A 14,238-nucleotide genomic window follows, 5' to 3' on the forward strand; every position below is an offset into this window, starting at 1 on the left:
TCACAGAAGATAGTTTCACTACAAGTCATCAGCATATCACATTTTGGGAAATGCTGCACTAGAGACAGTACTGCATGGAAGTAGGGTGGTAGCAGGAGGCCTCTGGCCCTTTAAGGACTGATTAAGAGACTTCCTTTAAAGCTGTGAAGCAGAACAAGCTAGTGCTGCTTTTTTTCATCCTAGTGGATAAGGTAAGGGAGCAGGTCCTGGAATGGACTTCTTTTAAATCACCTCTGCCTCTGAATAAGGGCTATCTAGTTGCCAGCCCTGGAGAGCAGGAGGGGCATGCTGCCTTGTCCCACCTGCTGTTTTTATTAGTTTTGATGCAAAGAGGCTAAGTTAGGAGACCTCATTTGGTCCAGAAGATCCTCTCAGAAGAAGCAACATAGGACCTACCTGCCTTCATTTTTTTCTTGCCCTCTCCTTTGTGCTTGTGGAGCCAGGATGCAGTTACCTCTGTGACAGGAAAGAGACGGAGTGATATCCTTTGGGCTTGGGCTGGAATATGTTGTTGAACACCAAGCCTTTCAAGATGGTCCTCCTCAGCAGCTTTAGAATTCTTCTTCTCTGGGGACTGGTGCTTTTTACAGAACACAGAGTCCAAATGGGAACGGTAGGGCAGCACTCTACTGGCCCCCTGGCTGAAGCCCCTACCTTGCCCCTGATTCGGGAGCTGCTAGAAAAAGCCCCTGGCAAGCAGCAGAGGAAGCCACAGGTCCTAGGGCATCCCATGCAGTACATGCTGGAGTTGTACCAGCGCTCAGCTGATGTGCATGGGCACCCTAGAGAGAACCGCACGATTGGGGCCACCATGGTGAGGCTGGTGAGGCCCTTGGCCAATGTAGCAAGGCCGCTCAGAGGTGAGTTATAATTCCATACTATCCTGGAGGGAGAGAAATCTTGGGGAAGAGTGTAAAGGATCTGTGAGTTTACTGTCAGGTTTCATTGCCTGGTAGGGAGGTTGTTTTCTCAGGATTGGTTTTCAAAGAATGGCAAACTTAGGAAAAGCTGGCTCCAATCCTGCTATCATTTAGAGGCCCAATTTAAGAATGAATTGCCTTGGGCCTACCTGAGGAATATCTCCCAGACCCCAGGGCAATTGAGTGATGTGTCAACTTCTACCTTACAAAAAAAACTCTTACTGCTTGTTATATCACTGAAAACTGTAATTGAGAAATGCCCATATACATTCTTGTGGAGGGCTGTTTATACGTTTTATTCTTAAAATACAGCAAAGTGTAGAGAATGCTGAATTGGGGACATTTACAAAGCCTCAGAAAGGACAGAAACAAGCTGTATACTGGCTCAGTGAATATCAATTGTACTTAATCCTTAATGACAGCTACTATCACTAGCTGTCATACAGCAATTAGCCTAATCGTTACCAAAGATAAGAAAAACTAAAGCACCGAGAGGTTAACTTGCAAAGGTCACAAGGACAGTGGGTGGCAGGGGCAGGATTTGAGCTCAAGTCTTTTTTATTCTAAAGTATGTTCATAACTTCTCAAGTGTTTAAATGCTGTACCCCAATATCCTTGTATACCAAGCAGTTTGTGTGTTTTTTATTTAGATCATGTTGCCACATTGGGATTTTGGTAACAAATATATTTTGGAATTGTCTTTGTTCTCATTATGCTTAATTCTGTTTTAACATCTTCATTAGACACTGTTCTAGGACAGCAGCGGGTTCCTGAAGTACAGGACTCTCTAGGGAAAGCTGATAGTCATCAACTTCAAGGAAACCTTGGGAACACTGTGATATCAAACTTGGGTTTTGCTAGTCTCAAAGATGATAACAGACAGGATTTACACTCCCTCCTCCAAGCAAAACAACTAACATACCCCTAACTAACCTTTACTGTGAGCTTACCAGGTGCCAGGCATTGGGTAAAATACAAACATGATCTTCCTTAATACCACTATCCTATGAGGTTAAGTACTATTAACATACCCATTTTATAGGTGAAGAAACTGAGACTTAGAGTAACTTAGTTTAACACAGTTAGTAATTGGTAGAGCTGGGTGTGACTTGGGCTCAAATTTTTATTGTACCACACACTGGCCATATGTCCTCTGGCATAGCCTCTCTGAGTCTTAATTTCTTTGTAAAATGGGGATAATAACTAGCTCATAAGGCTATTGCAGGTTAAAGAGCTAATGCTCAATAAACAATGGCTATTATTGTGATCTTGAATTAATTTTAGGGCTGCTTACAGCTGTCTGCGTGTACTGAGGTTTGTGAAAAGGTTTTAGGCTCGGGGGTAAGAAGCTAATCCTCTGTTATTTCCTCTTACTTATGCAGGCCCCCGGCACATACAGACCCTGGACTTTCCTTTGAAACCAAACCAGGTAGCCTACCAACTAGTCAGAGCCACTGTGGTTTACCGCCATCAACTCTACCTTGCTGGCTTCCATCTCTCCTGCCATGTGGAACCCTGGGTCCAGAAAAGCCCAACCAACGGCTTTCCTTCCTCAGGAAGAGGTTCCTCAAAACCTTCCCTACTATCTGAAGCTTGGACAGAGATGGATATCACACAACAAGTTCAGCAAAGACTCTGGAATCACAAGAGGCACCGGATTCTACGACTGCGCTTCATGTGTCAGCATCAAAAAGGTAGTGAGGGTCATGAGCTCCTGTGGCATGGCACTTCACCTTTGGACACTGCCTTCTTGTTACTCTATTTCAATGACACTCATAAAAGTGTTCAGAAGGCCAAACTTCTACCCGAAGGCCTGGAGGAATTTATGGAAAGGGACTCTTCTCTTCTCTTGCGGAGGGCACGGCAAGCAGGCAGTATCGCATCTAAGATTCCTGGCCCCTTCCAGAAACATGATGGGCCTGGAAGTAACCAGTGTTCCCTCCACCATTTCCAAGTCAGTTTCCACCAGCTGGGCTGGGATCACTGGATCATTGCTCCCAATCTCTATACCCCAAACTACTGTAAGGGTGCCTGCCCTCGGGTACTACACTATGGTCTCAATTCTCCCAATCACGCCATCATACAGAACCTTGTCAATGAGCTGGTGAACCAGAGTGTCCCTCAGCCCTCATGTGTCCCTTATAAGTACGCTCCCATTAGCATCCTTATGGTTGAGGCTAATGGGAATATCTTGTACAAGGAGTATGAGGATATGATTGCCCAGGCCTGCACATGCAGGTGATAGCACAGATACAGGTAGCTCAAGTTTCCCGAGAAATTGGAGTAGGGTTTAAAATAAAGAGACAAATGTCAATGTTAAAGCTGCAGTGATCCTCTAGCTAATCTATGGGTTCTATTCCTTGCCTTAAGTGTTGTTACATCAGTCTCCTTCCCTGTTTGTAATCTCACGTTATAAAAACAGTTCTGATACCAAACATCAGTATGTTTTGACCACTAGTCAGAGCCCTTAATGCTTGAGTAAGATATTCCTTTTGGATATGTCCTCTCTATTTTCTTGTCTTTTCATGGTGACTTTGTTAAAAAGGTCACCAGTCCATTATGGGTACAATTTTGGGCATTGTTCCACCAAGACATGGGAAAGGTGGCATCTTCCTAGTGTACATCTTCTGAGGCTCTCTAGAAGATTTGGGGTGAAGAAAGCAACCTGATTTTTTTATACTCTTCCTTGCCTCCTATATTCTAGAAACTAGTAACTAATCAGAAAGACTGCCTGCCTCTGTGCTTGGATTGCCATCTAAGTCTAAACTTTTTCCAAGATATATTAGAAAACTTGTAGGCAATAACCTCCACAAAAATCTTTTAAGGGAAACAGAGGAAGGGCTTTTCCTACATTATCAGGGCTTTTTCTCTCAGCCTCTGGACCTTGGAAAAGTATCTGAGTTTCCTTCTGTCCTTGTGTGAGGAGAACAGCCTTCAATAAGACCACTGGGGAAATATGGAGCTGTCTGAGACAAAATCATTTCAAAACCACCCACATCTACGGTGAAGAGAAAGAGGGGAAGAGCTGTCATTACTCATTAGGATTATGTAGAGGGGAGTCATGTTAACCTTTCTAGGGAAGACTAGATTTCACAGGTTATTGTCTTTACGTAACACTTAACCCCCTGTTAATAACTCCATATAGAAAGCTCTCTGGTGTCTGAGAGGCTAGGAATTGGCCTAGTTGTGGGGGCAGAGACTGCAGTTAGGAAGATTAAAGGTCTGTGGGGAAAGGATGCATCATGTTGAGGCCTGGGTCTGACTTCATTCTGGGCTTGCCTGTTTGTGCAAGTTCAGTTTGCCTCTGGGCATGGGTCTCTGGGGGAGATGGGCTTGCTGCCTTGGGAGGCATGGAGCTCTACCTTGGACTGCAGGATGCTTGCAGTGTAACTCTTTTCGACTCCTGTGCTGTATTGAAGTGATGGGAACTGGGCTGTTACAAATAAATGATCTTGTTGTTAAAGAGACTTCTTGAATGTTTTGGGGATTGGGGAGGACTGGGCAGAAGGAATTTATTTCCTTTAGCTATGACCAGAAGCTGAACTTTAATCCCCAAGGCGGGGGCTGGAGGCTCCTCTGAAGTTTTGCTCGCTTAAGGCAGGCCTGGATCCCCAAGGGGCCCCTTTGAATAAGCCTAATAAGGCCTTTTCCCTACCCAACTGGTTCTTGCCTAGTCTTATGGCCAGTCTCAGTGGGATGGGACTGATTTAGGATGGGTGCATGTATTTGCCAAATATAAATCCTTCTTTCTTACCTATCCATTGTAAATTAACTCATCTCATGACTCCCATCGCAATAATTGGTTCCAGCTAGACTGAATATCTATGTGCATTTACATTTATAAATACACACATTTTACTCTTTTACCTGAGGAGCTATTCCATAATATCCTTTTGTCCATCTACCTTCCATACAGTATCTTTGGGAATCAGTTCGGACATTTCTCTACACCTCCTCCCCCCATGACATCCCAGACTCAGGCATGTGTCCTATACTCTGTGCTCAGATAACACTATTTGCTTTCCTTTAACACACTACAGTATAACTTTTTTGCCAAAAGATGGAGCTCCCTTTGAGAAGTTCATCTGTGTTTTACCCATTTCTATATTAGTGGAGCCTGGCACGTAGTATGTCCTTGATGGATATAAACATAGGTTCAAACATAGAACAGTGACAGTTTTTTGGATGCGTGAGGGATGTACTCTTCCTGACATGAAATATTTCAATTAGTTTTCTATTGGAATAAATGTAATATATATTTTGTATATAAAGGAACATTATTAATTTTTGCCCCACTTCAAAATCATGATTCAAATTACAATAGAATGTGACAGCTGTGTTCTTGAGTAAGGCAGTTTGTGCAATCATATATGCGGCAAGTTGACATGAGACAGTAAATGTGAGCTTCTAATCTAGCCATTTCCCCAGCCTACCTGTGGTAGGCACAACTACATAACGAACCTGAAGACAGACTTTCATCACAGGACCAGATTCTGAGTTCAGCATCTCAGTGTTCTTAGGGATTTTCAGAAAGTCATGATCTCCAAGGCTTGTGAGTCCTAAATACATCTGAAACTTTATTTATGTAGAGCTCAAAGTTAATTGGCCCCATTATCCAGTAAGCCTTGAGTTGTCAGAATATCCAAGAAAACACTGGCAGAATGGGGTCAATTGTAGATGATGTTATGAATTCTCTTTTCTTTTGAAATATTGCTTTCAGCTCAGCACTTTTTCTCAGGTCTGAAGAAGAGATCTATACCTCAAATCTTCTTCTGGGAGGAAGGAGCTATGCTTGCTAGTGGAGGATGTTGTGTGGATAAGAATTTGTTTGCCAGCACAGGAGTCGAAGAATCTGTGGGTGAAGAAAAATGATTATTTGGTCTAGAAAGGAAAGGCAGAGAGCAAAGTCCACCTTGCCCTAGCTCTTTTAGTGAATGGGCCAGAACTTTATTCAATGTATGGGCACAAAAGAAGCAGGCATTTAAAGTTGCTTCTGACCCTGGAGCTCTGTTTGTCGCATTTACTGTGGTAGTTAGTATATTACATCCAATTCTGAGCAAAGTTGGGCACCAGGTAAAATTTATTTTCAGTTCCACCAAATACTTGGGTGCCTAATTTGTTAACAAAAGGTTTCACAATTCTTCAGTTAATTTTCCCAATAGCACTATGAAGCAGAAGGTATTAGCCCATTTTTTTAAATAATTGATTTATTGAGATCTAATTTGCATACCATAAAAGCCACAATTTTAGGTGTTCAATTCAGTGATTTTTAGTGCATTCACGTAGTTGTGCAAAAATCACTAAACTCAATTTTAACACAAAAGAAATCCTACGCTCATTAGCATTTAATTTCCATTTCATCATTCCAGCCCCAGTCCCTGGCAACCTCTAATCTACTTTCTTTTTCTATGGTTTATGAATATTTATTTATATAAGTTGAGTCATATGATATTTGGCTTTTTGTGACTATCTTCTTCAACTTAGCATAATGCTTTCAAGGTTCATCTATGTTGTTCATTCCTTTTATTGCTAAATAAAATTCATTTGTAGAATAGGCCACATTTTATTTATCCATTCATCACTTTATGGGCATTTAAGTTGTTTCTACTTTTTGGCTATTAAGAATAATGTTGGCATGGATGTTCATGTGAAAGTTTTTATGTGAACTATATTTTCTTTTTCTTTTTTTCATCTTATATATATACATATATACCTAGGAGTAATGGTGCTAAATCATATGGGAACTGTGTTTAACATTTTGAGAAGCTACTAAATTGTTTTCCAAAATGGCTGCACCATATTGCAATCCAGGAATGTGAGTGAAGATTCCAACTTTTCCACATCCTCACCAACACTTGTTGTCTCTTTTTTATTTTAATCATATTAGTGGAGGTTAGGTGATATTTCATTGTGGTTTTGGTTGCATTCTCCTAATGACTAAAGACGAATAACTAATTATATTGAACACCTTTTCATGTCTTAATTTGCAACTCACACATCTTCTTTAGATAAATATCTATTCAAATCATTCACCAGTTCTTAACTGGGTTGTCTCTTATTGCTGATTTGTAAAAGTTCTTTATAGATTCTGGATGTTAGTTCCTTTATCAGATATATGATTTGCAAATATTTTCCCTGATTCTGTGGGTTGCCTTTTAACTTTCCAGATGGTATCCTTTGAAGCACAAAAGTTTTTAATTTGGCAGAAACACAACTTATCTATTTTCATTTTTTGTTGCTTGTGCTTCTGGTGTTATCTAAAAAACAATGAATAATCCAAGGTCATGAGGATTTACATCTATGTCTTTTTCTAAGAGTTTTTAGAGTTTTATCTGTAACATTTAGGTGTTTAATTCATTTTACTTAATTTATGCATATGCTATGAGGAAAAAGTCTAACTTTATTCATTTTTACATAGATACCTATTTGTCACAGCACCATTTGTTGAAAAGACTAATCTTTCCCCATTTAATTGTCTTGGCACACTTGTCAAAAATTGACTCAAAATATAATGTTTTATTTCTAGACTGTCAATTTTGTTTCATTGATCCATAAATCTGTTTTTATGCCAGGATGACATTGCTTGATAACTATAGCTTTGTGTAATTTATGTCATTGGGAAATGTGATTCCTCCAAATATTTTCTTCTTTCCCAAGACTTTTTAGGCTATTGTAGGCCTTTAAATTTTCATATAAATTTTAGAATCACCTTTTCAATTTGTGAAAAAATACTACCTGTTTCCTTTTTATTAGGGACTGCATTCAAACTGTAGATAAGTTTAAGTAGTATTGCTATCTTCACATTATTAAGTCTTCTGATCTATAACATGAGATATCTTTCCATTTATTTAGGACTTATTTACTCAACCATGTTTTGTCATTTTGTAGTATATATTTTACATTTTAAATTTATTCCTAAGTTATTTTATTCTTTTTGATGCTGTTATAAAAGGATTTTTTTTCTAAATTTCATTAATTGCTAGTGTGTAGAAATACAAGTAATTTTTCCATGTTTAACTTTAGCCCTGCAACTTTGCTGAACTCATTTATTAGCTGTAATAGTTTGTGTGGATTCCTTGGGATTTTCTTCTTTCTTTTCATCTGAATACATTTTTTGGCTAATTATCCTGGCTAGAATCTCCAATATTATGTTGAATAGAAGTAGTGAGAGCAGACATCCTTGTGTTGTTCCCCATCTTAGGGGGAAATAATTTAGTCTTAACATAAATTTGATGTTAGCTGTGGATTTTCATAGATGCCTGACTTCAATATTCACTTTTAAGCTACAGTAATCAACATAGTGTAGTATTGGTGAAAGAATAAACAAATAGGTTAATTGGATAGAATAGAGAGCCTCAAAATAGACCCACACAAATATAGTAAACTGATCTTTGACAAAGATGGAAGAGCAATTCAATAAATAAAGGCTAATCTTTTCAACAAATGGTGCTGGGATAACTAGAAAACCACATGTAGTTGTCCAAAAAAATTAATTGAAAATGGATCATAGATATAAATGTCAAACACAAACTATAAAACTTCTAGAATATAAAAAATCTAGGTAACCTTTGGTTTGGAGATGATTTTTCCCCTATATTTTGAGGTTTTCATACATTTTATTTCATCTTGGCTTGAATGGGTATAATTTCATTTTACATTTGTGGAAACAAAGGCTTCTGGAGGCTTGCCTGAGGTCAAAAAGCATAGCAAATGAGCAGGTAGTCAGACCCTAACCCAAATCTGTCTGATGCCCTGATTATGATTTTTTATTTATTTTTTATTATTTTTAATCTTTAAAGCAGAACATTTAATTTTGACATTTCCTGAGGGTAATGTCACAGCCCATGTAGACATACATAAATATGCACCAATCAGTGGCATCCAGAGGTGGGTCAAGGTGTATGGCAGGCTACCATTTGTGTTATGGGAGGCGAGAGGAAGACTAACTTATCTAATAAAGAGGGAATAAGCAAATTGACCGTCATGCCCTAATGGTCAAGATGGCTGCGCCCATAGCGGAGGCAGGGATTCCTAACACAAGATGGCTGCGCCCACAGTGGAGGCTGAGTTGCCATAATGAGCCATAACGAGCAATCAGCAGGGACCTGAGGCTGCGCGCCAACCTGGTGGGACTTGACAGGGGCCTCAGGCCACGCCCCCTGCCCTGTCGCTGGGCCAGGGGACCTCAGGCTGCAACCCCCACCCTGGCACCAGGTTGGGGGACCTCAGGCCACACCCCCACCCTGGTGCCAGGCTGGGGGACCTGAGGCAATGCCACCGGCCCCGGCCAGGGGGTCTGAGGCTGTGCCCCCTGCCATACAGGGCTTGACGAGGGACCTCAGGCCACACTCCCCACCTGCGGGTCTTGACTGAGGACCTCAAGTAGTGCCCCCTGCCCCAGCCCAGGGGACCTCAGGCCACACCCCCTGTTCAGCGGGGTTTGACAGGACCTCAGACTGTGCCCCCTGGTCTGGGCCAGGGGAACTCAAGGCGTACTCCCCACCCCAGAACTGGGATAGGGGACCTGAGGGTGTGCTGGGGGACCTGAGGCTGTGCTCCCCGCCTGGTGCTGGGCCGGGGTACCTGAGGCTGTGTCCCCCACCCAGTGGGGCTTGACGGGGGACCTGTGACTATGCCCCTGGCCCTGCAGGGCTTGACGGGGGACCTGAGGCTTTGCCCCCCCACCCAGTGCCAGGCCAGGAGACCTGAGGCTGCATCCCCTGCCCAGTGGGGCTTGACAAGGGTGGGGCCAGCCGGGTCTAAATCTCACCCAATGGGGGTGGGATCAGCTGGGTCTGGGTCTCGTGTGATTTTGAGGTTCTGTGGGTGTGCAGGAACTTGATTCTGGGTCCCGCAGCGCACCCCAGGATCTGACATGAGGAAGATTTTCATACACATTTTACTAATTTTCTTTCATCTCTGACTCTTCTATTATAAAGGGCAAATAGCAATATTAAAATAATTCCTCTAATTCCCTTTTAATGTGCATGAATTTCATGTATGGGGCCACTAGTATGTACCTATTTACCTTATATGCACAAAATATCTCTGGTCACTTAAGGAAATGAGTGGTTGCAGTACAAGTGGAAAGAGACTTTTTCTTGTATAACATTTTGAATTCTGAACCATGTGAATGTTGAGAAAAAAAAATTAACACATACCTGTACCCTTCTCTTATGCACTTAGCTGTGTGTTGATAGGTTGATGCTGATGGAACTGAGCCTAAAACTCACAAGGCTGACCATTTTTGTTTTTGCACTTCTTAGAGCCTCTTTGTAACATCCTGAGAGTCTTAATTTTATCTTACTATTCTCAGAAAACCAGAGCTCTAGTATAGAACATTATTTTAGTTTTGTTTAGTTTAAAACTTATATGCTTTAAGATTTAAAAAAAAAAAAAGTGAGTCCTCACAAAAATATCTCCTACTGACTTTCCTTTATAGTTTCTCATCTTCCATAATGAAATGACATCAAATATGGGCTGAAGAAAGCTTTCCTGTCCTGTCCTTTTTCAGCACTACTGGCAGACTCCCTAGGGCAGTGGTCAGCAAACTCATTAGTCAACACTGCCAAATATCAACAGTACTTCTTCAAAATAGACTCGCCCAGGCCGAAAACCAACTTCTGCGCATGGGCCACGAAGTTTCAATCACACTGTACACATGCACGCACATGGTATTTTGTGGAAGAGCCACACTCAAGGGTCCAAAGAGCCACATGTGGCTCGCAAGCTGCAGTTTGCCGACCACGGCCCTAGGGCAATGCAGAAATCCAAACAAGAGAAGGAAGTGCACTAAAATAATAGAGGACAGGCACATATTCTTTTCTGCAAACTTTGGAAATCTATACCATTTTTTTTAAGATGCCTGCTTGCATGCCTATCAACTCTCCAAGGTAATAGCCAGTTCACAGCAGCCTAAGCCAAGCCAGCCATCACATTTCTTAAACACACCTGGCAAAGAAGAATTCCTACAACTCCAAATTTCAACCATTGTTTCAGAGCAGCGATTCTCAACCTGTGAGTCGCGACCCCTTTGGCGGTCGAACGACCCTTTCACAGGGGTCGCCTAAGACCATCCTGCATATCAGATATTTACATTATGATTCATAACAGTAGCAACATTACAGTTATGAAGTAGCAACAAAAATAATTTTATGGTTGGGTCACAACATGAGGAACTGTGTTTAAAGGGCCAGAGGGTTGAGAACCACTGTTTTAGAGCAATAATCTGGGACTTGCTGCAGCAGATGTTTTAGTCCAGATCCACATTTTGAGGAGACTATCTGTTCATGTACAACATGGTACATTTGGTTATCCTTTGAATGATCACCACATAATGCACACGTATTGCCTGTGGTCAGGCCCCCTGTCACCTCAGCAACACCTCCCCCTCCGATGACCAGAAGAAACAGCAGAGCAACTGCAGGGAGGCCCAGACAGTAGCCATGTCTAGGCCTGGAGGTCAGGAGCCACAGGATGCTGGGACCCAGCTTGACCACTGCGCTGCTCTGATGATGATTTTTTTTTTAATTTTGCCTGGGCCTTATGCAAAGTGGTTAGAGCAGCCGTGAGCAAACTACGGCCCGTTTGAAATGAATAAAACTAAAAAAAAAAAGACTGTACCCTTTTATGTAATGATGTTTACTTTGAATTTATATTAGTTCACACAAACACTCCATCCATGCTTGTGTTTGAGCCCTCCGGTCCAGTTTAAGAACCCATCGTGGCCCTCGAGTCAAAAAGTTTGCCCACCCCTGGGTTAGAGCATCAGCCCATGCACCAAAGGGTCGAGGGTTTGATTCTGGTCAAGGGCGCACACCTGAGTTGCAAGTTCAATCCCCAGCTCCAGGCACATGGGAGAGGCAACCAATTGATGTGAGACACATCAATATCACTCTCTCTCCAGCCCCACCCCACCCCCCTCCTTTCCTTCCACTCTCTAAAAATCAATGGAAAAAATATCCTCAGATGAGGATTAACTTATTGATTTTAAGAGAGAGAGAGAAAAACATGAATTTGTTGTTCACTTGTTTATGTATACAATGGTTGATTCCTGTATGTGCTCAGACCAGGGATCAGCCCTGCAACCTTGGCATATTAGGAGGACACTCTAACCAAATGAGTTACCGAGCCAGGGCTTGATGATGATTTTTTAGATCAAAAGCATTTCTTAGATCAAAAGCATGATCTAAGAATGAAAAAAATGATAAGTTGGACTTTATTAAAATTAAAACTTCTGTTATTCAAAAGACACTAAGAGAATGTAAACATAAGCCACAAATTGGAAGAAAATAGTTTCACAATCCATATTAGATAAAGGATTTGTATCCAAAACATACAGTACCAACTGCTGGTAGGAATGCGAAAGTGGTACAGCTTCTTTGGAAGACAATCTGACAGTTTCTTACAAAGCTAAACATAGTCTTACCATACAATCCAGCCATCACACTTTTTATTTATTTAAATGTGTGGAAAAGTTATACTCACACGAAGACCTGCACATGAATGTTTATAGCAACTTTATTCAGAAATGCCCAAACTTAGAAACAACCAAGATGCCCTTTAATAGGTAAATGGATAAACAAACTCTGGTACATGTATACAATGGAATATTATTCAACAATGAAAAGAAATGAGCTATCACATCACAGAAAGACATGGAGGAAGTTTAAATGCATTTTGCTAAGTGAAGAAAGCCAGTCTGAGAAGGTTACATACTGTATAATTCTATTCATATGACATTCAGGAAAAGGCAAAACTATAGAGACAGTAAAAAGATCAGTGGTTGCCACTGGTTCTGAAGGAGGAAAGAAGAGATAAATATAAAGGACACTGGATTTTTAGGACAGGAAAACTCTCCTTATGGTACTGTAGTGGTAGAATGCATTATGCATTCATCAAAACCCAAGCAGAATGTACAATTGGAAGAGTGCAGCTCTCCCACTGGCCTGATAAGCTGCAGTGGCTCCAGGCACAGACACTGAGTTGGCGGCCTGGGTCCGGGCCTCTTGGCCTTGGGCCCTACTGTCCACCAGCATCATTTCCAAGAACAAGGCCAGCCCCATGGGACAGCAGGGTGGTCTAGGGCTGAAACTATGGGGTGCTGGTGGGGGAGCCAGTTGAGTGGCACTGGGTGGCTCCAGTGTCCTGTGCCAAATCTAATGAGGTTAATGTGCTGCCAAGTACAGGCAATGGAAACATGAAGCCAGTGGTGTTCAGTACACCTCTGGTAGACTTCCTGATGCAGCTGGAGTATTACATGCCTACAATCCTAGTGCAGTGACTGGTTACTACCTGGACCCTGCTGGCTTTGAGACCACAGAACCTTGCATAACTTGGCTCATCTCCCTAGCTGCTCAGAAATTCATCTCAGATATTGTCAATGATTCACTACAGCAATGCAAAATGAAGGGCACAGCCTTTGGCAGCTCCCAAAGCAAGAGCAAGGACCACAGGTACACTCTCACCATGGAGGACTTGACCTCTGCCCTCAATGAGTATGGCATCCATGTAAAGAAGCCACACTATTTCACCTGAGCCACCCAACCTATATGTACTTGTATATCCCCTTCTCCCCACAAACAGTCTATTTTCATAATAAACTTTATTGTGACAAACAAAAAAAGATTGGACCCTCATGTAAACAATGGACTTTAGTTAACAATGCATCAATATTGGTCCCTCAATCAAAACAAATGTACCATACTAATGAAAGATGTTAATAATAGGGAAAACTGTGGAGGAGAGAGAGGAAGGAACAGTGGTATATGGGAACTCTGTATGTTCTCTCACTCATTTTTCTTTAAACTCAAAACTGCTATAAAAAAAATAAAGACTATCCCATGGAACAGACTGATGAATCTCAGAGGGAAGGGAGGAGGAGGGATGGGAAGAAACTAACCAAAGAACTTATATGCATACTATAGGCCCGGTGCACAAAATTCATGCACTGGGGGGGGGGGGGGGGGTCCCTCAGCCCAGCCTGCACCCTCTCGCAGTCCGGGACCGCTTGCTCCTTACTGCCCACCTGCTCACTGCTCCTTAGCGCTGGTGCGGATGTGGGAGAGGCTCCCATCCCCACCACTGCACTCGCCAGCTGTGCACCCGACTGCTGGCTGAGTGACACTCCCCCTGTGGGAGCGCACTGACCACCAGGGGGCAGCTCCTGCATTGAGCATCTGCCCCCTGGTGGTCAGTGCACATCATATCGACATGCCTCTCGCAATCCGGGACTGCTGGCACCTAACCGCTCACCTGCCTACCTGCCTGCCTGATTGCCCCTAGCCACTCTGCCTGCTGGCCTGCTCGCCCCCCACCA

The 14,238-nt window shown here is 42.3% G+C and overlaps 1 protein-coding gene across 1 annotated transcript; it reads left to right on the forward strand.

Annotated features, from left to right (window-relative positions):
- Positions 1-462: 462 nt before the first annotated feature.
- BMP15 (bone morphogenetic protein 15) lies at positions 463-3,263 on the forward strand. The gene is made up of 2 exons (XM_006754222.2): positions 463-860; positions 2,303-3,263. The coding sequence occupies exons 1-2, from the start codon at positions 506-508 to the stop codon at positions 3,160-3,162; spliced, it is 1,215 nt and encodes a 404-aa protein (XP_006754285.1). The 5' UTR covers positions 463-505; the 3' UTR covers positions 3,163-3,263.
- The last annotated feature ends 10,975 nt before the right edge of the window (positions 3,264-14,238 follow it).

Source organism: Myotis davidii, unplaced genomic scaffold (genome assembly GCF_000327345.1).
Source record: "Myotis davidii unplaced genomic scaffold, ASM32734v1 scaffold1132, whole genome shotgun sequence".
Taxonomy (NCBI): domain Eukaryota; kingdom Metazoa; phylum Chordata; class Mammalia; order Chiroptera; family Vespertilionidae; genus Myotis; species Myotis davidii.